The 25,062-nt window shown below is 48.1% G+C and overlaps 1 protein-coding gene across 3 annotated transcripts in view; it reads right to left on the bottom strand.

Moving 5' to 3' along the window:
• TTLL9 (tubulin tyrosine ligase like 9) overlaps window positions 1-25,062 on the bottom strand; it is a 75,779-nt gene that overhangs the window by 19,547 nt on the left and 31,170 nt on the right. For all 3 annotated transcript variants that reach the window (XM_031004827.3, XM_055373275.2, XM_055373277.2), the window contains 6 exons: window positions 18,346-18,457; window positions 17,124-17,309; window positions 7,168-7,236; window positions 4,051-4,141; window positions 2,055-2,095; window positions 1,144-1,231 (listed from right to left, as the gene is read on the bottom strand). In XM_031004827.3, the coding sequence (XP_030860687.1) occupies window positions 1,144-1,231; window positions 2,055-2,095; window positions 4,051-4,141; window positions 7,168-7,236; window positions 17,124-17,309; window positions 18,346-18,457 (587 nt within the window). The remainder of the gene's footprint in view (window positions 1-1,143; window positions 1,232-2,054; window positions 2,096-4,050; window positions 4,142-7,167; window positions 7,237-17,123; window positions 17,310-18,345; window positions 18,458-25,062) is intronic.

The following is a 25,062-nucleotide window of genomic DNA, read 5'->3' as shown; positions in this document are numbered from 1 at the left end:
TCTTGCTCTGTCACCCGGACTGGCATACAGGGGCAAAATCACAGCTCACTGCAGCCTGGAACTCCTGGGCTCAAGTGATCCTCCCACCTCACTTGAGTGGGTAGCTGGGAGTAGAGGCATGTGACACCACATCTGGCTAATTTATTTTTATTTTTATTTTTTTCATAGGGACAGGATCTCACTATGTTGCCCAGGCTGGTCTTGAACTCCTGGCCTCAAGTGATCCTTCTGCCTCAGCCTCCAAAGTGCTGGAATTACAGGTGTGAGCCACCACATCTGACCAGATATAATTTTTAACATGAACGAGAACATACTTTCAAACACTGTTCTAGACATACTTTGTTTTTTCCCAATTAACAATATATCTTGGAAATTGTTTCATATCAGTACATAAAGCACTTTCCCCATTCCTTTTTAACAGCTTCATAGTATTCCACTGTATAAGGGAGCCATTCATTTCAATGTTCCCTATTTTTTTCTCTCACAAACAAGGCCGTGCAGTGAATGACCTTGAAGCCTGTCTTGTCCTATACTGCAGATGTACTTGTAAGATGATAAAATCCCAGAAGGGGAATTGCTGGGTCACAGGGCATGTGCATTTGTCTTTTAATAGATCTTTGCTAGATTGTCTTCAAAGGAGTCATACCAATCAATTTACAATCCCGCCAGCAACATATGTATTCTCCCAGCCTCGCCAGGACACTATGTTATCAAATTTTTGGTCTCTGCCAATCGGATGGGTGAAAATAGCATTGTACTTGAATGAATGAGTGAGCCAATGACTAGGCACTGAAGAAAGAGGCACATAAAAGGATGCAAATGTTCTCCAAAGGGGCTAAAACTGTCCAACCCTAGGAATATAAGTAAATGTGAATGTTAGGCATAGCACCAAAACTATCATCAGGCAGAGCAGTTTGCGGTGAGCTGCTCTGAGCAGAGTTGGCCTCTCCCATGGAATCAGCCCCACAAAACTGGAAGCTCCCAGAGGGAAGGGACCAGACCTATCTCATACCCTGTCTCCCGTGCCCAGACCACAGCAGGCATTCAGCAAACACCTGTGGGACAAAGGAGTTCACTTGGGACTGGCCAGAGTGTGGGAAGGGGTAGGTGTGTCGGGGGTGGTTAGCCAGGATCCCAGGATACATTGGTCATCGATGCTGTTCAGTGTGAAGCGGGTGTTGGAGAATCGGGCAAAGCCATCCCGGTAGAGCCAGGCCTGCAGCGGGATGTACTAAGGCAGAGGTGGGAAGAGAGAGAGAGAAGGGAAAGGGAATATATACAGGCACTCTCACACTGCCTAGCTCTTGCACCTACCGTTTCCTCCACCTGGAGTGCCCTTATGTCTTTCCCAAATCATCCTTCAGGTACCTGCTTTTACACCAGGCTTCTTTGATTCTATCCCCTCCTTTCCCCAGGTGGAGGGGGATACAGAAGGAAATAAAATGAAGGTGAAGTCCAGGAGGACAGGGGTGGAGTCTGCCTTGGACACCCCTGTATCCTGTGCCCAGCAAAAAGATTTGAACATTGGCTGGATGAAGGAATGCATGAATGGGTGGAGGGAATATAGCCACTCCCTGGTTAAGAGAGTAGGCTCTGAGGCCAGGCTGCCTGGATTTGAATGCCAGCTCTGCTGCTCACCAACTGTGTGACCTTGGGCAAGGTACACAACCTCTGTATCTGTTCCCTCATTGTAAAGGGAGAATAATAATAGAACCTGCCTCTCTGGGTTATTAGGAGGCCTGAATGAGATAAAACCTGCTAAGTGCCAGGGCCTGGTACTTAGTAGGTGCTCAATAAATGTCTGCTGTGGATGACCGAATGAATAAAGAAGGGCAGAGAGAGGGCAAATCTAGACTTTGGGGCATCTAAGATGGTAAACCTCAGATAAGTCTCCCTGCCCCCACCCTATCCCTAGATGTCCCTCGGGGATCTCCCAGGGAGAGATAAAACCAGACAAGCTCACACAAGGTACCCCCAGGCCTCTTCCCCCCATCTCCCTAGCCCAGCCACCCTTTAACCCCTGCTGGAGGAGGGCCCCCACCTTTGTTACTCACTGACATCACCAGCACGTAGACACGCAGGTCAAACTTGCGGCCTGTCAGGCAACGAAAAAATTAATTTGTGCAACAAATATTGATCATCAGACATTGTGCTAGGTTTTGGGAAAATAGCAGTGGACAGACAGGAAACCCCGCCCTTATGAAGCTCCTGCTGAAACTACACAAGGGGCTAGGTGCGGTGTCTCATGCCTGTGATCCCAACACTTTGGGAGGCTGAGGCAGGAGGATCGCTTGAGGCCAGGAATCCAAGACCAGCCTGAGCAACATAGTGAGACTCTGTGTCTACAAAAAAATTAGCCTCGCATGGTGGTGCACATCTGTAGTCTCAGCTACTCTGGAGATTGAGGCAGGAGGATCGCTTGAGCCCAGGAGATGGAGGCTGCATGAGCTATGATCGTGACCCTGCACTCCAGCCTGGGTGACAGAGCAAGACATGGTCTCAAAAAAACACAACAAAAAACCCGCACAAGTTATAAAGAGAGAATAATGGGAGGTGGGGGAGGGGTGCGTGGGGGTCAACTTGGGAGAAAGTCTTGAAACTCAGTGGTCAAAGACCCCCATGGGGAGTGGTGACCTTCATGGAGACAAGGTGCCTGCCCAGCCCAGAGTGGTGCAGGACCTTGGGCAGAAGGAACTGCGAGAACAGTCTGGAGTGGGAAAGAGCTTGGGCCAAGGGCAGAGTGGAAGGAGATGAGGTCAGTTAGGCTGGCAGAGGTCAGCTCCCATGCAGTTTTGGGGTTTTGTCTCACAATCCATGGGAAGCCACGGAAGGGTGTCTCCTCTCTGGCTGCCACGTTGGGGTGGAGTGAAGTGGGCAGAGCAGTGGCAGGCACCAGTGAGGGGGCAGGCGTGGTTGTCTAGGAGGAAGAGGATGGTGGCCAGGCCCAGGGTGGAGGTGAGAGGAATGGCCAGATTCAAGAGCTTGTGGGAGCTTGGTGAGAACCAGATGTGGCGGGGGAAGGGGGACACACCCAGAGAATGGCTCCTGGCTTCTAGCTGTGTCCCTAGAGAAGCTGAGGCATGGTGGGGGGATGGGAGGGCAGAATTTGGGATGTGTTGGGTTTGAGTGGTTGTCAGATGCCCAAGACGGATGTCACAGGCTGCTGGACATAAGGATCTGGGGTTCAGGGGCAAGGTCTCGGCTGGGGACAGAAAGCTGGGAGTCACTGGCCTTTGCGTGGTGTTTAAGCCACAGACAGGATGGGGTCACTGTGGGGGAGAGAGGAGAAGAGGCCCAGGGGCTGCCCCCTGGGGAAGGTAATTGCCAGAGGACGTGGGAGGAGACAACTGGCATTAACGCTATTGCAATGATGTCAGGCATGCCTGATGTGCCCGTAGTTCCCAGAGCCTGAGTGAGAAAAGCAGATGTTGGCCCGCCTGGGGAAACCCACCAAGCTTGCAGGGAGGAGGCTGGGTTCCACCTCAGGTCCTTTTGCCCTTGTGATTCCTCCTCCCTGCATTTCTCTCCCTCCAAATCTACCCACAGTGACTCCCAGTTGTCACTCAGGTCTCAGCTCATGTGTCCACCTCCTGGCCCCCATGTCACTCTCTGTCCCACTGCCCTGCTTGACTGACTTCATAGCACCCAGCACTGCATGGGACCGTCCTGTGGTTTGTATTCTGGTTTATTGCAGCCTGCTCATCACGGGTGTAAACTCCAGGAGAGCAGGGTTGGGGGCAGCCAGTATTCAGAGCAGTGCTGCCACCAAGTAGGTGCTTTATAATATTTGTTGAATAAATGCATGAATAAGTTGGTTTTTAAAGGAGGAGAATTTTTCTGAACCAAGAAGGGAGTGGAATGGACATGCTGGGCAGAGGGAACTGTACAGGCAAGGCTAGGAGGTGGGAGACTGCAGAACCCATCTCTTTCCATGCATCCCTTCATGCCTGGTGTCAGGCTGGGCCCTTGCCAGGCTGCTGGTCAAAGCTTGTTGACTGACTGTTTGATGACCATGCAATGGAAGAGCAGGAGCAGAGACAGCCATCTCACCTCCTATCAGGTAGGGATTTTCAATGTAACGCTGAGCCACATAGTTCTCCACGGGAATATCATCTTTCTGGTTGTCAGAGCTTCTTGTGTCCTAGTTGTAATAATAATAATAATTGAACATTTATTTATGGAACATTTCCTGTGTACTAGGTATTCTGTTAGACACTACTTTGGGTAGCTCATTGAATCTTTAAATCAACCCTGTCAGGTAAGTACTAATGTTATTTCCATTTCACAGATTAGAAACTGAAGCACAGAGAGGGAGAGTAACTTGTCCAAGGTCACACAGCCAGTTAGTGGTGTTGCTGGGATGTGAACCTACACGGTCTAGGCCCAGAGCCTGAGTGTTTAAACTCTAGACTGGTGCTGCCCAGTAGGGCAGTCACTGGCCGCAAGACGCCATTTACATTTACCTTGATGAAAAGTAAATGAAATTACATGCTACAACATGGATGAAATTCGAAGACATAAGGCTAAGTGAAATAAGCCAGACACAAAAGGACAAATATTGTCTGATTCCACTTAGATGAGTCCCTGGAGTAGTCAAGTTCATAGAGAAAGAAGGTAGATGGGGGTTGCCAGGGGCTGGGGAGAGGAGGGAACGGGGAGCTTGTGTTTAACAGTTACAGAATTTCAGTTTGGGAAGATGAAACGTTCTGGAGACGGACGGTGGTGGTGGTGGTTGCACAACAATGTGAATGCACTTAGTGTGACAAAGCCATACACTTAAAAGAAGTTACAATGGTAAATTTCATGTTACAGATTTTACCACAATTTTTTTTTTTTTGAGAATGAGTCTTGCTCTGTTGTCCAGGCTGGAGTGCAGTGGCATCATCTTGGCTCACTGCAACCTCCACCTCTCGGGTTCAAGCAACTCTTGTGCCTCAGCCTCCTAAGTAGCTGGGATTACAGGTGACAGCCACCATGGTTAATTTTTGTATTTTTAGTAGAGACGCGGTTTCACCATGTTGGCCAGGCTGGTCTCGAACTCCTGACCTCAAATGATCTGCCCACCTCAGCCTCCCAAAGTGCTGGGATTACAGGTGTGAGCCACCACGCCCGACCCACAATTTTTTTTTTTTTATTATACTTTAAGTTCTAGGGTACATGTGCACAACGTGCAGGTTTGTTACATATGTATACATGTGCCATGTTGGTGTGCTGCACCCATTAACTCGTCATTTACATTAGGTGTATCTCCTAATGCTATCCCTCCCCCCTCCTTCCACCCCAAAATAAGCCCCGGTGTGTGATGTTCCCCTTCCTGTGTCCAAGTGTTCTCATTGTTCAATTCCCACCTATGAGTGAGAACATGCGGTATTTGGTTTTCTGTCCTTGCTATAGTTTGCTGAGAATGATGATTTCCAGCTTCATCCATGTCCCTACAAAAGACATGAACTCATCCTTTTTTATGGCAGCATAGTATTTCATGGTGTATATGTGCCACATTTTCTTAATCCAGTCTATTATTGTTGGACATTTGTCTTGGTTCCAAGTCTTTGCTATTGTGAATAGTGCCACAATAAACATACGTGTGCATGTGTCTTTATAGCAGTATGATTTATAATCCTTCGGGTATATACCCAGTAATGGGATGGCCGGGTCAAATGGTATTTCTAGTTCTAGATCCCTGAGGAATCGCCACACTGACTTCCACTATGGTTGAACTAGTTTACAGTCCCACCAACAGTGTAAAAGTGTTCCTATTTCTCCACATCCTCTCCAGCACCTGTTGTTTCCTGACTTTTTAATGATCGCCATTCTAACTGGTGTGAGATGGTATCTCATTGTGGTTTTGATTTGCATTTCTCTGATGGCCAGTGATGATGAGCATTTTTTCATGTGTCTGTTGCCAGCCCACAATTTTTAAAAAGGATATGAAATTATAAATCCAGTCCTCAGTCACACCAGCCACGTGGCAAGTGCTCAACATCCTGCATGTGGCTAGTGGTCACCGCATTGGAGAGCACAGATATCCATTTTCATCCCTCTAGAAAGTTCTGTTGGACGGTGCTGCCTACACCACCCATGGGCCCCCGAGGACATTGCTCCTTCTTCTCTACCTGCCAGCCCAGCTCTGGAAGACAGCAATGCTCTCATGCATCTGCACAGCACCTCGCAGGCTGCAAACGCCTCTCCCACCTATTGTCCCCTTCACTCAGAGACAAGGGTCACACACTTGATGGGGTGACACAACAGCCCCAATAATGGCAGGCAGCAGTGGCTCTCAGGGTAGACCTGCTTCACCCACCATTGTTCCCCACTCAGCTGTGTCAAGACAGAAGCAGCCAGGTCTTCCCTTCCTGGGACCTGGGCCCAGCCCTACCTCCACTCACGTGGCTGCCAGAGGGACTGACCGTGCTCCAGGCAGGCTGGGCCTCCAGGCTGCTGAGCTCTTCCCTGTAGTGCCCTGACAGTTTCATGGGAGGAGTCAAGACATTGAGCACTGCTGTGCGCCTCCTGGTACAGCAGGGGCTGGTCCTATAGGATTTCAGCCATCCTGCTCCTCCCACCCACCCTGCACCATCGTCACCGATCAGGTTCAGAGGGCTTCGGTCATTTTCCCAAGACCACACAGCTGCTGAGTGGGAGAGGCAGGATTTGAACCAGGATTTCTACTGTACTGTGTCTTGGGACAAGAATGGATTGGGGTTGGGAGGGAGCTGCCCCCGAGGCTCAGTCTAGGCCCTGAGGAAGAGTCAGCCAAACTCTCCCCAGCTACGTGAGCAGGAGGCCCAGATAAAGAACGTGCATCAAGCGCTGAGTGCCAGGCACTATGCTGGGTGTGTGGGTGTGTGTGAGAATGTGTGTGTGTGTGTGTGTGTGTTTGCTTATTAGCTCACTGCATCCTTAGCAGGTATAATTACCATCCCCATTTACTGGGGCACTGACAGGTGAAGTAACTTGCTCAAGGGCACGCAGCTATTGAGTGACTGAGTGGCAAGATCAGGATTTGAACCTGGACAATCTGGCTCTGGAGACCCTGCTCCAATGGGCAGACCTGTGGGCAGAGTTTCTCTGCCAGCCCTCTGAGCTTTGATTGCAGGAAGGAGTGGACCCTCCTGCTGGAAAGGTCAGAGGAGGGTTCAGGGAGGAAGGGGGAAGAGGCAGGCTCACCTTCCTCCAGTCCATGATGTCCTTCAGCCTGCGGAAGAGGAAGATGCCTTTCCCTTGAGACCGGGCTACCTGGGGTGGGATGGGGGCAGAAAGCCAGCTCTTAGCTCTGCGTGGTTCCTTGTTGGCCCCCGTGGCTGGGGGCTCTCCCCAGCATATCTGTCTCTTTTTCCTTATGAACCCCCAACTCTCCCCAGAGGAAGGCTAGCTGAAGGGGCTGGAACAGAGAAGGTGCTAACCCTGGCAGAGGGAGAGAGGGAAGGGAGGGGAAGGGGGAGACTGACTTAGCTCACAAAGACATACATTTGCATGAATAATGCAAAAGAACAGACAATTAAAAAGCCATTTCTAACAGTCCTGGGAACATATCATCCAAATCTTTTTTTGGAAATCAATTTGCCTTCCTAATTAGGGTTTGCTTCGGCTAATACTGAAATCAGCCTGCCTTTACTGAACCCCAGCATGGATAATTCATAGCTTCACAGAGTCTAGGGGCTGAGAGAATCTTTGATCTCATATGGAGTGGTCCTCAACAAAGGCATTACTCCCCTTCTACCATTGTAGAAGGACAACAGTCCTCCTGCCTGGCCTTGCACACTCACAGTGCCTAGCAGCTCACTACCTCCCCCACCAACGCCAAACACAGCCCATTTTGTTACAGGATAGCTTTGTTAAGTAGTCATCCAAAAGGTATATATGAAGTGCATACTGTATGTTGAGCATTATGCAATGGAACGTTCACAGCCTAACCTGTGTTGAGCTAAGACTGGCCAGTCTGGCTTTGGCTTTTAGGACCTCCTAGAACAGAGCTGATTCCTGGGTGCCAGAAGAGTCCTTTAGGTATTTGCAGCCACTGAGCAGATCTCCCAAGTCATCCTACCTCCAGCATAACTGCAACTCTCATTTCCTTCTGTTCTCCTCTAAGCATGGCCCACCTGGCCCACCCGAGGCTCTCTGTACAAGATAGGGGCATGCAGGGCTGTCAGGTGTGGTTGTACAGGTTGTCTACTGCACAAAGAGCCCCTGCTCTGCCTGCCATGCTGTGCACCATGGTTCAGGGTTGTGTGTGCCCAGAAGACTGGGTGCCAAAAACTCTATGGAGCACTTGTGGTGGCTCAGGGGCAGCCAAATGTGCACAGCAATTTTAGAAAGCAACTAATAAGTATGCATCAGGAGCTTCCAACAGTTCACAGCCTTGCAAAATACTTGAACAGGCATTTTACAAAAGAAGATTACCAGTGTAAACATACAATAGGTTGGGCACAGTGACTCACATCTGTAATCCCAGCACTCTGGAAGGCCGAAGTAGGAGGATTATTTAAGCTCAGGAGTTTGAGACAAGCCCAGGCAATGTAGAAAGACCTTGAGATCTCATTGCTACTAAAAATAGCTTTAAAAATTAGCTGGGTATGAGAGTGCACCCATGTAGTACCAGCTATCTGCGAGGCAGAGGTGGAAGGATGACTTGAGCCCAGGAGATCAGGGCTGCAGTGGGCAGGGATTGCACCACTGCACAGCCTGGGCAACAGTGTGAGACTCTGTCTGTAAAAAAAAAAAAGAAAGAAAGAAAAGAACGGGCACTCAACTTCATCAGAGGGTTCACCAACAGAGAAGTGCTAATTGACAGAACAAGAGCACCGTCATCTCGTCATCTTGGACAAACACTGCCACTTTAAGTTCTAGTTCCCTTTCTGGCCTCATGCATTTCAAGGAAATCACTTCTCTTCTAACTACAAGCAGACAGAAAGAGCAGACAGTAAAACACAGATAAGACAGCTTGGGCACAGAGGGAGGTGGGGGGAAAGTCTCTTGGGTAACTGCCAAACTTCGCCCTCGTACAATGGGCCCCAGTAAAACAGTAGATCTTAATAAGCACATTCCTTTCCCTTCAGGTGCACTAAGATAGGAAAGCTAAAAGCAACCCGGGGGATATGCCTGCAGCTGCAGAAAGATGCATGGGAACAGACACACAACTCTCCCTTCCAGATAAGCACAACAAAGAGACACAGAAGCAGTCCAAGCCTCTAATAAACTCTCCCGCCCTGAATCCTTAAAAACTCTTAGTCTGTAAGAGAGTGTGGCTCTGACCTAACTCAGCCATAAGGTTCCTCTCAGGTTTGTTTTCTCTAAAATAAACCTGTCTTGACTGGCGAGCCACCTTTCGTGTTTCTTTCCTCTTTCTTTAATTCTTACACTAATGAAAATCACAATATGATACTACTATATACTACCTGACAATGGTTAAATTAAAGACAGACAATACCAAGTATCGGTGAGGATGTGGAGAAACTGGAACTTGCACACACTGCTGGTGTGAGAGTACGTTGTTTGGAAACTGGCAGCATCCGCTAAAGCTGAACATAGGCATCCTCTATCCTATGTCCCAGCAATTCCTCTCCTAGGGACCTACATGACAGAAATGTCTGCACATGTCACCATGGACATGGCCCCAGACACCCACAGCAGCACTATCATAATAGCTCCACCCTGAGACTCCCCAATGGATGAATATTTAATCAATGGAATAGTATACAACGATGACAGTTAATAATGTACAATTACCCACATCAGCAGAATGAACTGCAAAACATGTCAAGGGAGAGACACCAGACACAAGGTAGTCATCCTATAAGATTCCAATTATATAAAGTCCAAAAGCAGACAAAGCAAACCTATGATGTTTAGTGCCTTGGGGGGTTGTGAGTGAGTGGAAGGGGGCCTGAGAGGGCTGCTGAGGGTAGGGAACGCTCTGTTTATGAGCTGGGTGCTGATTATTTGAGTGGATTCACTTTGTGAAAATTCATACTGTGCCCCTATAATTTGGCTACTTTTCTATATTTTATTAAACTTCAATTAAAAGGTGTCTTTTCAGGTTCATATGCTTTGGTCTAGGAACCCCTATCCCCAACCCTGTTGGCTGCCTTCCCTATGGCCACTTTCCTTCCTCTTCTTCCTTGCCAGCAAAGCCCACCTCTCATGAGGGAGGCTAGAAAGGCCAGATGTAGGTTTTCCCAGCTTCCCTTGCAGTTGGTGGAAACCACATGACCAGTTTTGGCCAATCAGACCTAAGGAGACATTTGCTCAGAGATTCCAGGAAAGATGTTTCTCCTTGTTAAAAATATTAGGGAAGGAGCTGGGGAGAAAGGGGATCGGGAAAAAATATTGTGGCCTCCTTCCTTCTTTCTTTGAATGCTACAGTCTACGGAGATGATGCCTGTGACTGCAGCAGCCATGTCACATCCATGAGGTGACAAGTCTGATGACAAAAAGCCAGCATACAGGATGCAGAGTGGATGGAGAGAAGGAGCCTGGGCCTCTAGTGGCATCATCTAGCACATCCCCGAACCTGGATCTGCCTACCCTCAGCCTTCTTGTTCTGTGAGATAACAAAATGCCTTTATTGTTCAGGCCATTGTTAGTAACTTGACACGACTGTTCCAGGAGGTGCCTTCCTAGGGGACTAACCCTAAAGAATGAAAGATGAACCACCTGCATGGTGTTACATTGGGGTTGAGGAGATGGAAATCACCTAATACCTAGCTCCAGCAGATGGCAGTTTCCAAAAACAACCACGACAATATTTCCTGTCCCGTATGTTCTCCAGAACCCTGTCAAAAGGTAAATCAATGTCCCCTCCCTTGAATCTGGAAGTGTCTCTACTAATTGCCTATGGCAGAAGTGATGTGTGAATTCCAATGCCAGGTCATAAAAGGCAATATAGCTGCCGCCTGGCTCTCTCTTTCAGGATGGTTGCCCTCAGAACCCAGCAGCCATCCCGTGAGGAAGCCCAGGTCACAGGGAGAGGCCCACCTGGAAGGCAACTGAGTCTTCCAGCCCTCAACTCTGGCTGAATTCCCAGCCAACAGCAGGCACCTACTTGCTAGCCCAGCCAGTGAGCCAGCTAGGAAGGGGATCCTCCAGCCCTCAGTGGATGCTGGAGCAGCCTTCCTTGTCAAGCGCTGCCCAAGCTGGGGGCTCATGAGCTAAATAAGGCATTATTGTTATTTCAAGTCACTATGTTTGGGAGTGGTTTGCTACTCTGAAATAGATAACCGGAATACGAGCTTTAGTAGAATGGTTCATAACAATGGCAATACCAGCAGCTAATACTTACCAGGTGTTTACTCTGTGCCAGACACCGTGATTTATACACGTTACCTCATTAAAGCTTGAAAAAAAACACACACCCTTTGACATAAACATTAATGTTATCCCCATTTTGCAGCCAAGAGAACCAGCGAACAGACAGGCCAAACACATTGCCCAAGGTCACCCAGCCAACAGGTGACAAATCTGAGATAGTTAAATCTGTGCTACACAAACCTGGGGCTCAAATACCTCTTGAAAAGTGCCGGGGATACACAAAATCACAGGATAAACACTGCTAGTTCTGGGGGCAGCTCTATTACTTGATGGTTTGGGAGGGAAATATTTTTATATTATGCTTTTTTCTTTGAGACAGGGTCTTGCTCTGTCACCCAGGCTGGAGTGCAGTGGCGGGATCTCGGCTCACTGCAAGCTCAGCCTCCCGGATACATGCCATTCTCCTGCCTCAGCCTCCCGAGTAGCTGAGACTACAGGTGCCTGCCACCATGCCATGCCAATTTTTTGTTATTTTTAGTACAGACGGGGTTTCACCGTGTCAGCCAGGATGGTCTCGATCTCCTGACCTCGTGATCCACCCGCCTCAGCCTCCCAAAGTGCTGGGATTACAGGCGTGAGCCACCGCGCCCGGCCGATTTTCACATTTCTTTCTATTAGGAATGCAACAAATCATAGGAGTGTTAGCCATGCCCGTGACTTTGCCATCAAAAGAGATCACAGTGATTTCGACATCACATTACAATTGTTGCAGATATCTCAAAATATTGTTTATGCTCCTCCTGACTTTGAAATTATGGTAGCTGTGAGGCCTGCTGTTAGATCCTCTTTAATTGTTAATGAAAAGCGCACATATTTCTATAGCACAAATAATTTTGTAATCGCTTGTGTGGTGGCCATGACAATGCACCTTGCAGGCCTACAACAGAGTAACTGACTGAGAGTGCCAGCGGCTTTCAGTTGAGGTCTAGCTGTGTTTGCCAGGGCGTCTTGCTAGGGCTGCTCCCAGTCAGTGACTGAGCCCCAGGGAATATGAAGACCGGCCATTCCTGAGAGACAGGGGACTCCTGAGAGCCAACTTTGGCTGAGGCCTCCCAGGGGCCTTGATGAACTTTCCAAAGGCTGCTCAGCAATAGAAACTTCCAACCTTCCTCCCTCCCTCCCTCTCTTCTTTCTTCACTTCCTTGGAGGCCTGACTTCTCTCCCAGCCTCACCTGCTAGCTCCCTTCCCATTTTTTCTCACCAGCCAAACTGTTTAATTTTGTCTTGGCATCCGTTTCTTGGGGAACCCAGACAAACACAGTTTGATAACGGGTTTTCAGTATAGTTGCCTTCTTTTATAATGGAATGTACTGTATTTTATGTTTTTAAAACCACAATTCTTTCATGGGTACATACTTATCTCCAAACTCATTAAGCTGTCTACATTAAATACGCACAGCTTTTTGTATGCCAATTATGTTTCAATGAAGTGGTTAAAAAAACACCACTATTCTGTGATAGGGTCCACACATTTCACCAGATGTCAAAGAGGCCCATGGCATAAAAACAGTACAGAAGTCTTGCCCTCTTGTTTAAGCTACTGTTATTTGGATTTTCTATTATTTACTGAGCAAAGCATCCCAACTCTTAGAAAGTTTCAGTGAAAAATTCTGAGAAGTTCTGGTTGGGGTAAACTAGTGTGATGGAATGTTAAAATGTGGCTCTTCCTGCCTTGCAGTTTGGAAATAGGCCCCCAAGGCTGAGAACAGCCCCCTGGTTGCCAAGAACGCTCGCTGCCGTGTGTGAAGTGTTAGACCAGCTTGGTGGACACAGGGTGAGCAGATAGATAGGCCCTGTCCCTGAGCAGCTTGGGGGGGCACACAGAGAGACTGACAGGCCCCATCCCTGACAACCAAGCAGTCGCCTCCCCGCACCACAAGGCGGGCTGGAGCCACAGTTGTCCCATGACCTGTGTCAGTGTCCTGTCCACCTCCCCACCAACCCTGACGGCCTGAACTGCTGGCAGGGGAGAATGCTTCCATGGGAAGAAAGCTAAGAGCGATGCAATGTTTACACTGGACTTTCAAATGCCAGACCCAAGAGCCTGTTCTTATATTCCCCTAAAAGCTCCAAGATGGGCTGGGGCTCTGGCCTGGTGGGAAGAGGGTCCCCACAGGGTGGTGTAGACGGAATGATGCTGCCTGCTCCCTTCTGAGTCCTGGGCTGCTCTGCTGCCGCTGATGAGGAAGATGAAGGCTCGGCAGACACCAGGAAAACAATGCAGAGGAGATGCCCGAGGGCTGCCCTGTGACTGGCTGGGCCACACCAACTATGCGAAAACTTTTGCCTGTGGGTGGGCAAAGATCAACCATGTCACAAAGACAGGCCTTGTGGGAAGAGTGGAGGGATTCAGGGGACTCTTCTCCCTCTATTCTCCAAATTTAGGGCAATGTTCTGTTTTTAACACTCTCTCCTCCTGAAAGGAATCCAAATAAGGTCCCAGAACTAATACTCAAACCCAGTGGTTCTCAGAAACTGTGGTACTCAGACCAGTAGCACCCTCAGAACCTGGTGTGATGGTTAATTTTACATGTCAACTTGATTAGGCTATGGTGCCCAGTTGCTTGGTCAAATGCTAGTCTAGATGTTTCTCTGAAGGTACTTTGTAGATGTGATTAACATCTACAATTATTAATTTTTTTTTTAGATAGGGTCTCACTCTGTCACCCAGGCTGGAGTACAGTGGAATGATCTCGGCTGACTGCAGCCTCAACCTCCTAGGCCCAAGTGGTCCTCCCACCTCAGCCCCCAAAGTGGCTGGCACTACAGGCACTCGCCACCACACTCAGCTAATATTTTTGTATTTTTTGTAGAGACTAAGTCTTGCTATGTTGCCCAGGCTGGTCTCAAGCTCCTGGGATCAAGCGATCCTCCCACCTTGGCCTCCCAAAGTGCTGAGATTACAGGCATGAGCCACTCACCTGGCCTGCAATCATTAATTTTAAGTTATCACCCTTGATAGCATGGGGGGGGGGGCTTCATTTAATCAGTTGAGGGCTTAAGAGTAAAAACTGAGTTTTCCTGAAAAAGAAGAAATTCTGCCTCAAAACTGTAACATAGAAATCCTGCCTGAAGCTCCATCCTGCTGGCCTGCCCTGCAGATTTCAGACTTGCCAACCCCCACAATATTGTATGAGCCAATTCCTTAAACACACAGACACACACACACACACATACATACACACACACACACTAATGCTTTCCTTTCTCTGGAGAACCCTGACTGCTATACCTGGAAACTTGCTAGAAATGCAAATTCTCAGGCCCCCACCAGGCTGACTGAATCATACTCTGGGGTGGGTGGGATGCTTGAACAAGCTCTTCAGGAGATTCTGCTGCACCCTCAAGTTTGAGAACCGCTGCTCCACAATCTCGATACTCAAAGTGTATGCACAGACCAGCAGCACTGGCATGTCCTGGGAGCTGGTAGAAATGCAGGTTCCCAGGCCCCTCCCAGACCTGTGAATCAGGCTCTGCATTGCACCAGGTCCCTGGATGCTGCACGGGCACTGTAGGGTTTGAGAAACACTGACCTAGTGCTTTCCCAGGGACAGAGCAAAGAGACGGTGTTTCCTGGACTCTTGGAAATAACAATGAAAATGGTCAATTATCAGGCACCTAATGCCAAGCCCTTGATATAATTTGTAAATTCATGTGTCGAACGTGTGTAACTTCACTGTATTCTCTCACAACCCTGTAAGGTAGACACACTCATTAATTCCATTTTACAGATGAAGAAATGAGCCCAGAGGGACTTAAGGGGGTCGAGTGACCTGCTCAGGGTCATACAGCTTGTAAGCAGTGGATACAGAATTAGAACCCATGCCAGAAATGACTAGAAGCACAGAAGCGCCCACTCTCCACCCCTGAGACAGGGTGCCTTGCAATTTGGGAGAGAGGACACACACACAGACGCACAGACACACAGAGCCAAGATGCCTCCTCTTAATTACAGCTGTAGCTGCCGTTGTGTCTGCTGCTAACAAAGGCTGTGGGCTGGGAATGGAATCAATTTAATATGCAAGTGCTGTTCCCAATTAGCACAAATTACCATTTGTCTGAGAGGATAATGCTGGGAGCTGGAATCCGCCCTGGTGGGTCACAGCACTCCGTGCTCATCAGCCTAATCCCTACTGCTCCAGCCATGGCCTTCCTCACTGCGCCTTCCCTGGACACCAGAGAGGCAGGATGGGCCAGGGGAAGAACCTGGGAGGCCTGGGTACACCTTGGCTTCATGCCTGTTGGGAGCATCCATTGTTTTTGTCAGCCCCATGTCAGTTCCCCCTCCAAGCACCTGTGTTATTGGCTAAATCTGCATCAGCCAACACCAGACACCAGTCTTCAGCTCCACAGGAAAGGGCTGCTCCCTCCACCCTCCCGCTCCCTCCCTGGGGCCTGGAACATTCTCAGGCCTGGAAAACATAAGAGGACTTTGATGATGCCATTCAAGGCTACGGTGGCATGTGGCTTTGTGGTGAGCGACAGTTGTGACACCAGAAAGGGCTGAGTGATTGGTAGGTGCGCTGTTGTCCTCACCTTTCTTCAGTTTCTTTTTTTTTTTTTTTGAGTTGGAGTCTTGCTCTGTCTCCCAGCCTGGAGTACAGTGGGGTGATCTCGGCTTACTGCAACCTCCACCTCCCAGATTCAAGCAATTCTCCTGCCTCCGCCTCCCAAGGAGCTGGGATTACAGGCACCCACCATCACGCCTGGCTAATTTTTGTATTTTTAGTAAAGATGGGGTTTCACCATGTTGGCCAGGCTGGTCTCGAACTCCTGACCTCAGGTGATCCACCTGCCTCGGCCTCTCAAAGTGCTAGGATTATAAGCATGAGCCACCATGCTCAGCCCCACTCAGATTTTTGAGCCCCAATAGGCTGCCTCCTGATACCAAGCCTTTGCACATGCAGTTCCCTCAGCCTAGGATGCTCTTCCCTATCTCCACTTTTTTCCAGGCAGACTTGTATGCATCCTTCAGGTTGCAGCTCAATACTAATTCTGATTATTATAACAATTCTCATTTATTGAGTACTTACTATGTGCTTTACCTGAGTTAACTCATTTAGTCCCCTAACACTAGGTGATAGGTATTATAATAATCCCACTTTGCAGATGGGAAAACTGGAGCACAGAGAAGGTGCGTAAGCTGCCTGAGGCCACACAGCTAGTAAGTGTATCAGTAGTATTTGAACAAGGGGGTAGGCCTCAGAGTCCAGTCTCCCACTTCTTCAGAGAAGCCTGCCCAGCCAGGAAGAGCCTCCTGTGGATCCCTCTCCTGACACCATTCTCCTTAATAACAGCACAACTGCAACTGCATAGGTCTCCTTTGTTTGCTTATTGTCTGCCTGCAAAAAGGGCACAGACCCAGGCTGACTTGCTGAGGGCTGTGTCTTCAGCACCTAGGTCTGTGCCTGGCACATGGTACATGCTCAGTAAGTATTTGTGAAATGCTTGAATAAGCAAGCCTCAAGTTCTTCATTGCTAAAATGGGGCTGTTGATCCCTCCCCTGAGGGTCACTGTGAGGATTGGGGTAACGCAGGTAAAGCACTTGGCATGTCAGGAAGACAGGTTCCAAATTCCCTGCCCTGGCGTCCTAAACATCACTTGTGCATTCAATAAACACTCATTGAGCACCTACTCTATGCTGGCAGTCATAGCTGCTGGGTCCACACACTGCAGAGAAGAGGAGCTAAAGCTGGCCCTTCGGGAAGGCAGACAGCATCTAAGGCTGAATTCCCAGGCAGTGTCTGCACCTGATCCCTGCTATGGCACCTGGGACTCATTCCCTCCCACCCAGCCCCTGGCACTGGGCACTCACAGGCTTCATAATCCAGGTGATTCCTGGGTTTTTGCGAAACTCCTCTACAAACAGGTGGTACTCGCAAGGCATCTCAAAGGTTTTGGGGAAGAAGTCGCACTTGGCTGCCTCCAGCTTTCCTGCCTCATGCTCCAGCTGCTTCCGGAACCGCTTCAGGTTCTTCACCATGTAGTTCTTCCGGGTCAGCTGGGTGGGGGGAAGGACAGGCGGCCATTAGCTCCTGCTCACAGCCCCGCTCCCCTGCCAGCCCCACACATCCACCAGCCACCCTGCAGCCTCCATGCTCTGGCCCACAAAATAGCAGCAGTAAGAGTAACTTTGACCCAGAAAGAGCTTGCTAGTCAAGAATTATCCCCACTTCACTGATGAGGAAACTGGGGCTTAGAAAGATTAAGTCAATTGCTCAGAGCTATCCAACGAATGTGCTGCACTGCCCCAGGATTTGACCAGGGCCTGTCTTGACTCCAAAATTCATGCTTTTGGCCAGGCGCAGTGGCTCACGCCTGTAATCCTAGCACTTTGGGAGGCCAAGGCGGGCGGATCACAAGGTCAGGAGTTCGAGACCATCCTGGCCAACATGATGAAACCCCATCTCTAACAAAAATACAAAAATTAGCCGGGCATGGTGGTGAGCACCTGTAATCTCAGCTACTCAGCTACTTGGGAGGCTGAGGCAGAAGAATCACTTGAACCCGGGAGGCAGAGGTTGCAATGAGCCGAGATCATGCCATTGCACTCCAGCCTGAGGGACAAGAGCAAGACTCTGTCTCAAAAAAAAAAAATCATGCTTTCAACCACTAAGCTACACTAACCTTTAAAAATCTCCCACCACTGCCTCCTCCAGTCCTGTCCCTTCTAGACCTCCTTCCCATCTTTAGACCCCGAACTTCTCAGCTTGCCTCCACCCTGAAATCACCATAATCATTCATGCATCCTCTCCCTTCAGACCTTGCACCCTCAAACCATCTTTCTCCTCAAATATTGGTGCTGAAACTCCAACCAGCCTGTGACCTCCAGTCCTCAGGCCTTGGATCCCTATACCCTGAAACCATTTGGCTCTCCATAGGTCTAGCCCGCAGACTTCCCATTCGGCGTTGCATCCCACATTCTAATACACTTTTCCAATACACTTTCCGTTCTGATCCTTGTACCAGCTCCGGCTCATGGCCACACCCAGTGACATGAGTTGGTTGGCACAGTCCCTCCCGCCTGCCCAGCTCACCTCATAGTGGTTCCGGAAGTGACTGATCCGCACATGTTCATCCATGTAGGTGTGGTCGAAGTTCTCCCGGAGCCAGCTGACGTCACACCAGTAGAAATCCCACTCCCCTTCGCTGGGGGTGGGGTGGGGGAGGGGATAAAGGTCATGATCTGAGGACCTTGGCACTGCAGGGCCCAGGGAGGTGCTGCCGAGGGGGCTTGAGGAAGGGTACACAGCAGTGTGTCCCTCTAGAGTCTCTTGGAGGTGACCACGGGTGCCACTGGCTTACATGTGCTTTGTTAGACCAGAGCAAAAGCCAGGGAAATGTTCCCACAAAAATCCAGGTGGTTGGCTTCCCTTGAGCTATCACTGAGCCCAGAGTGCCTCCTGGCACCTATTAGCTGGGCTGAGGAGCAGCCACCCCTTCAGACAGGGCACGCCCTCCTCAAACCACAGTCCCCATGACTCTCTGTGGTGTGACAGCCACTCAGCCTCACTTGTTCTTGCCAGTTGCCACGCCTGCAGCCCGCAGTGGAATGAGCTAACCTTTGCAAGCCCCTCCCAGTTCACAAAACTCTCCACTCACTAAATCCTCAGAGCAGCCCCCAAAGGTGATCTTGGATCATCCCCAGAACTCTAAGGCAAGATGGCCTTGCTCACTGAGGACATGGCAGCAGCAGGACCCACATCCAGCTCTGCCGGCTCCAAATTCTGATCCCATTCTCCACCACCATGCCAGGGAGAGGAAACCGGGCCAATCTACCAAATCTGGGTGCCAGAGCTGAGGTGTGGGGAGGAGGTGTTTGAAAAAGATGCCACAGGAAATAAAACACCATCATGATTGTTCACAATTATTTTTGAGTAAAAAAGTACAGATACAACTGAAGCCCCCTGTCTATCCCTGCCTGATTGTATCTCCTTCTGTTCTGCCGCAAAGGAAACCATCAGCCTGAGTTTGGTGTGTTATCATTTCTATGCAGCGGTTTTTTTTTTTTTTTCTTTTTTCGAGACGGAGTATCACTTTGTTACCCAGGCTGGAGTGCAGTGGCGAGATCTCAGTTCACTGCAACCTCCTCCTCCCGGGTTCAAGCGATTCTCCTTCCTCAGCCTCCCGAGTAGCTGGGATTACAGGTGCCCACCACCGCAACTGGCTAATTTTTTATTTTTAGTAGAGATGGGGTTTCACCATGTTGGCCAGGCTGGCCTCGAATTCCTGACCTCAGGTGATCCACCTACCTCGGCCTCCCAAAGTGCTGGGATTACAGGTGTGAGCCACCGTGCCCGGCCTGCAGTGGCTTTATAGTTTCATCATGTATATATGTGTGTATCCATGCATCATGGCACATGGCGTTGTTTGTCATGATTTTAAACCTAACACTAATACTTATTGCTTACCATGTACCAGGCACTGCTCTAAATACTTCACAAATATTCATTCACGGATCCTCAGTGCAACCTGAAGTGTTAGGTTCTGTTATTATACCCATTTTACAGATGAGAAAATGGAGGCAGGCAGACAGAGAAACTCACCTAGTTCATGCAGTTAGTAAGTGGCGGAGCAGGATTTGAACTCAGGCCTCAGGCTCCAGAGTCCAAGCTCTGTGGTTAGAACCCCTCCTGTCTGTTTCTTTTCACAACATGCTTTTTTCCCACCAAACTTTTGTTTTGGAGATCGATCCTTTTGATACATAGGAGTCGAGTCATTCTAACTGCCATTTCCCATTCCATTGGGTGAACACACCACAGGATATCCATTTTCCTATTAAAAGGTGTTTGGGGCTGGGCGTGCTGGCTCACACCTGTAATCCCAGCATTTTGGGAGGCCAAGGTGGATGGATTGTTTGAGTTTGGGAGTTTGAGACCAGCCTGGCCAACATGGTGAAACCCCATTTCTACCAAAAACACAAAAAATTAGCCAGGAGTGGTGGCATGCACCTGTAGTCCCAGCTACTTAGGAGGCTGAGGTGGAAGAATCACTTGAGCAGGGGGGTGGAGGTTGTGGTGAGCCAAGATCATGCCACTGCACTCCAGCCTGTGTGACAGAGTGAGACCCCATCTCAAAAAAAAGAAAAAAAAGGTGTTTGGTTTGTCTCCCTTTCTCCCCACACCTTTTCTCTAATATAGACAAGTAGGCTGAGTTTTAAAAGACATCTGGAGGAGGTCTGAGGCAGAAATGGAGAAAAATGAAGAGACATCACCATCACCTTGGGATGATGAAGGAAGAGGCCCTGAACAAGACCAATGGGGAGGATGCAGGGGCAGACTGTAGTTCCAAAAGATTCCTACACTATATCCCTTATCCAGAGGCTGCGGGGCCGTGAGGCTGCAAGGAGAACCCATGAGAACCTTCTTCTGCTGTCTGCCCTAGTGAGATCCCCACAGACAGCTAGCATCGACTGCCACACGTGTGAGTCAGATGCCCTCAGACAACTCCTGCCACCAAGTGACCTCCAGATCTGGACTCTTCCCAGCTGATGCCCCCAATGTCACAGAGACAAGCCAGTCCCACTGTGTCCTGTAAGAGTCCCTGACTCAGGAGCCCTGCGCCTAATGCAATGCTGTCTTAAGCAGCTAAGTTTTGGGATTTGTTACACAGCCATAGCAACTGGAACAATGGCCAAGCAGTTGGGCCTTGTGTTGTAAATGGAGATCCCTTTGGAATTTTCTTTCCTTTTTTTTTTTTTTTGAGACGAAATTTCACTCTTGTTGCCCAGGCTGGAGTGCAATGGCATGATCTCGACTCACCGCAACCTCTGCCTCTCGGGTTCAAGCAATTCTCCTCCTTCAGCCTCCAGAGTAGCTGAGATTAGAGGCATGCACCACCACGCTTAGCTAATTTTGTATTTTTAGTAGAGACAGGGTTTCTCCATGTTGGTCAGACTGGTCTCAAACTCCTGACCTCAGGTGATCCGCCTGCCTTGGCCTCCCAAAGCGCTGGGATTATAGGCGTGAGCCACTGCGCCCGGCCTGGAATTTTCAAAGAACTAAAGATTTAAATTGCTTCTCCTTGTGGCTGCTGGGTTGGTGTTTCTCCTGAATGTCACACTATGTGCAGAGGGGCTTTAAGGCAGGCAGACAGAAGCAGCCTTTCACTGAGCTCAGACATGTCCAGAGATGGACATCTGTGCACACACCGTGCACAGATGTTGTGACGTGAAGCACATGGTAATGGAATGACACTGGAACCAGAAATCTATGGTTTCCAAATTTTGTCCTAAGTTACTCATGAAAATCTGGGGCCTGGTCCTTCTCCAAACCTTCCTTGTGGCTGTGCCCCAGGCACAGTGGTTCGGAAGAATGGTTTCAAGAACTGATGGAAAACCCACTGGAGAAGTGGCCGTGTGCTGGTTGGGCACGGTGGCTTATGCGTGTAATCCTAGCACTTTGGGAGGCCGAGGCATGTGGATCACCTGAGGTCAGGAGTGTGAGACCAGCCTGGCCAACATGGTGAAACCCCGTCTCTGCTAAAAAAATACAAAAACTAGCCCAGTGTGGTGGCAGTTTCCTGTAATCCCAGTTACTCGGGAGGCTGAGGCAGGAGAATCACTTGAATGCAGGAGGCAGAGGTTGTAGTGAGCCAAGATTGTGCCACTGCACTCCAGCCTGGGCAACAGAGTGAGACTCTGTCTCAAAAAAAAAAAGAAATGGCCGTGTGCTCTATAAACCCTCAGACACCATAGTGCCACAGATTCCCGGCTGGCTGGCTGGGGCTTCATCTAGATGCCCAGTCCTGCCTTTTCTCCACCCTGATGTTTGTACCAAGCCATGTCACACAGTGCAAGGAGCACTAGACCAGGAGTCAACACAGGCACTGGCACTTACGTGACCTTGCCCTCTTCTCTGGGCCTCAGCTTCCTATTGGGAAAATCTAGGTGTGGTAACCTCTAGGCAAGATGATAGACTGCAATAATGAGCCAAACTGATACTAAATAATTAAATGAGGGACAGGAAGAGAAAAACTTTCTCTACAGAAGAATGCCACCTAATACATGTAGAAGGAATGACAGAGAGTAACCATTTTGCAATTATTGTAATAAAAATAGATTTAGGCAAGAATCCTTTAAAAAGGCCAGGCACGGTGGCTCAAGCCAGTAATCCCAGAACATTGGGAGGTCAAGGCAAGAGGATCACTTGAGCCCAGGAGTTCAAGATCAGCCTGGTCAACATGGTTAAACCTCATCTCTACAAAAAATACAAAAATTAGCCAGGCATGGTGGCATGGGACTGTAGTCCCAACTACTCAGAGGGCCGAGGTGGCAGGATCACTTGAGCCCAGAGGGTCAAGGCTGCAGTGACCCATGATTGTCCCACTGCACTCCAGCCTAGGCGACAGAGTGAGACCCTGTCTCAAAAAAAAAAAAAAAGTATCAAAAAATGCTAAAACCATTGTGTGAAAGTTTGTTGGGAACAAGATATTTGCATAGTCTCAGAGTATCTGCCCACAAGATACTTATTATTTTTAAAAAAGTTAATTTACACTGGAGAAACCTGGCAGACACCACCTTAATCTAATGGTCAATCAAGGTACTGTCACCAGTGATAAGACACATCGGCATCACAAACCCCCGATAAGTTCCACTGGAAAGGGCACAGCATCACTTCTGTGGTATTCTTGCCAAAATGCATAACCTCATGATGAGAAAACATCAGACAAATCCAATTCAAGGGACATGCTACAAAATGTACTCTTCAAAAGTGTCAAGGGCATGAAAGACAAATAAAGACCAAGGAACTGAAATATATTTGAGGTAAAAAAAGGTCAGCTAAATGCAAAGTGGGATGCTGGATTGGATTCTGGAACAGAAAAAGGATGTTAGTGGAAAAAGCTGGTGAAATTCAAATGATATCTGCAGCTTAGTTAACAGTAATATATCAATGTTAATGTCCTGACTTTGACAAATGTACTGTGATTACATAAGCTGCTAACAGGGAAAGGTGGTAAAACTGCTAAAAGAGGAAGCTATGTACAATTTTTGAAACTTTTCTGTAGGTCTAAAGTTATTTCAAAATAAAAAAGTTTAAAAGTAAGTATTTTAAAATATTAAAGTTGGACCCCTACCTCACACCATATAAAAAATTAAATCGAAGATCTAGATGTAAGAGCTAAAACTAGAAAACTCTTAGAAGAAGACATAGGAGTAAATCTTTGTGACCTTGGATTAGGCAATGGTTTCTTAGATATGATACCAAAAGCACAAGCAACAAAAGAAAAAATAGGTACATTGGACTTTATCAAAACGAAAAAGTTTTTACCTCAAAAGGCACAGTCAAGAAAGAGGAAAGATAATTCACAAAATGGAAGAAAGTATTTGCCAATCATATATAAGAATACCCTTATAAGATAAAATTCTTATAACTCGAATATAAAGAGACAACTAAATTTAAACATGGGCAATAGGTATTTCTTCAAGGAAGATTTATAAATTGCTAATAAGCACATGAAAAGATGCTAAAAATCATTAGCCATCAGGGAAATGCAAATCAAAACCACAATGATACCACTTCATACCCACTAGGATAGCCATAATAAATGTGAGGGTGGGTACAGTGGCTCACACCTATAATCTCAACACTTTGGGAGGCAGAGGCAGGAGGATCACTCAAGTCCAGAAGTTCAAGATGAGCCTAGGTAACATAATGAGACCCCATCTCTACAAAAAAAAACTTAAAACATTTAGCAAGGTATGGTGGTGTGTGCCTGTAGTCCCAGCCACTCAGGAGGCTGAGGTGGGTGGATCATTGAGCGCAGGAGGTCAAGATTGTAGTTAGCTGTGATTGTACCACTGCACTCCAGCCTAGGTGACAGAGAGAGACCCTTTCTCTAAATAAATAAGTAAATACATGGATGAATAATAATGAGAGTTGGTGAGGATGTGGAAAAATCGGCACCCTCATACACTCCTGGTAGAAATGTAAAACGGCACAGCCACTTCAGAAAAGTCTAGCAGTTCCTTAAAAAGTTAAACATAGAGTTATCATATCACCCAGTCACTCCACTCCTATGTATACACCCACAAAAAGTGAAAACATATTTCCATTCAAATTCATACATGAATGTTCACAGCAGCATCATGTATAACAGCCCAAAGGTGGAAATAACCTAAACACCTATCAATTAATGAGCAGATAAATAAATGTGGTACTCCTACACAGCAGAATACTATTCAGTCATAAAAGGGAATGAAGTCCCAGCTACTCAGGAGGCTGAGGCAGGAGAATGGCATGAAACCGGGAGGCAGAACTTGCAGTGAGCCGAGATCGAGCCACTGGGCTCCAGCCTGGGCGACACAGCGAGACTCCATCTCAAACAAACAAAAAGGAATGAAGTACTGATACATACTGCTACATAGATGAGCCTTGAAAACATTACGTTAAGTGAAAGAAGACAGGCAAAAGGTTACATATTGTATAATTCCACTTACATGATGTGTCCAGAATAGATAAATAGAGACAAGGCCCAAGACAGAGGCTGGAGGGAGGGAGAAATGGGAGTGACTGCTAGTGGGTATGGGGTTTCTTCCCGGGATGATGAAAATGTTCTGGAATTAGATAGTGGTTTTGACACAGCAGGTATGTGGGAAAAAAATAAGTGGTGATGATTACACAACTTTGTGAATATGCTAAAAGACACAAAATTGTATACATACACTTTTTTGGACTTATCAAAATTAAAAAGATTTTATATATTTTTTTCTTCCAACATGTATGTGTTGAGGTTATCTCTGTGTCAGAGACCAT

The sequence above is a fragment of the Gorilla gorilla genome, chromosome 21, assembly GCF_029281585.2.
Source record: "Gorilla gorilla gorilla isolate KB3781 chromosome 21, NHGRI_mGorGor1-v2.1_pri, whole genome shotgun sequence".
Lineage (NCBI taxonomy): Eukaryota > Metazoa > Chordata > Mammalia > Primates > Hominidae > Gorilla > Gorilla gorilla.
The sequence above is the reverse complement of the archived record's forward strand: the minus strand, read 5'-3'. Positions and strand labels throughout refer to the sequence as shown.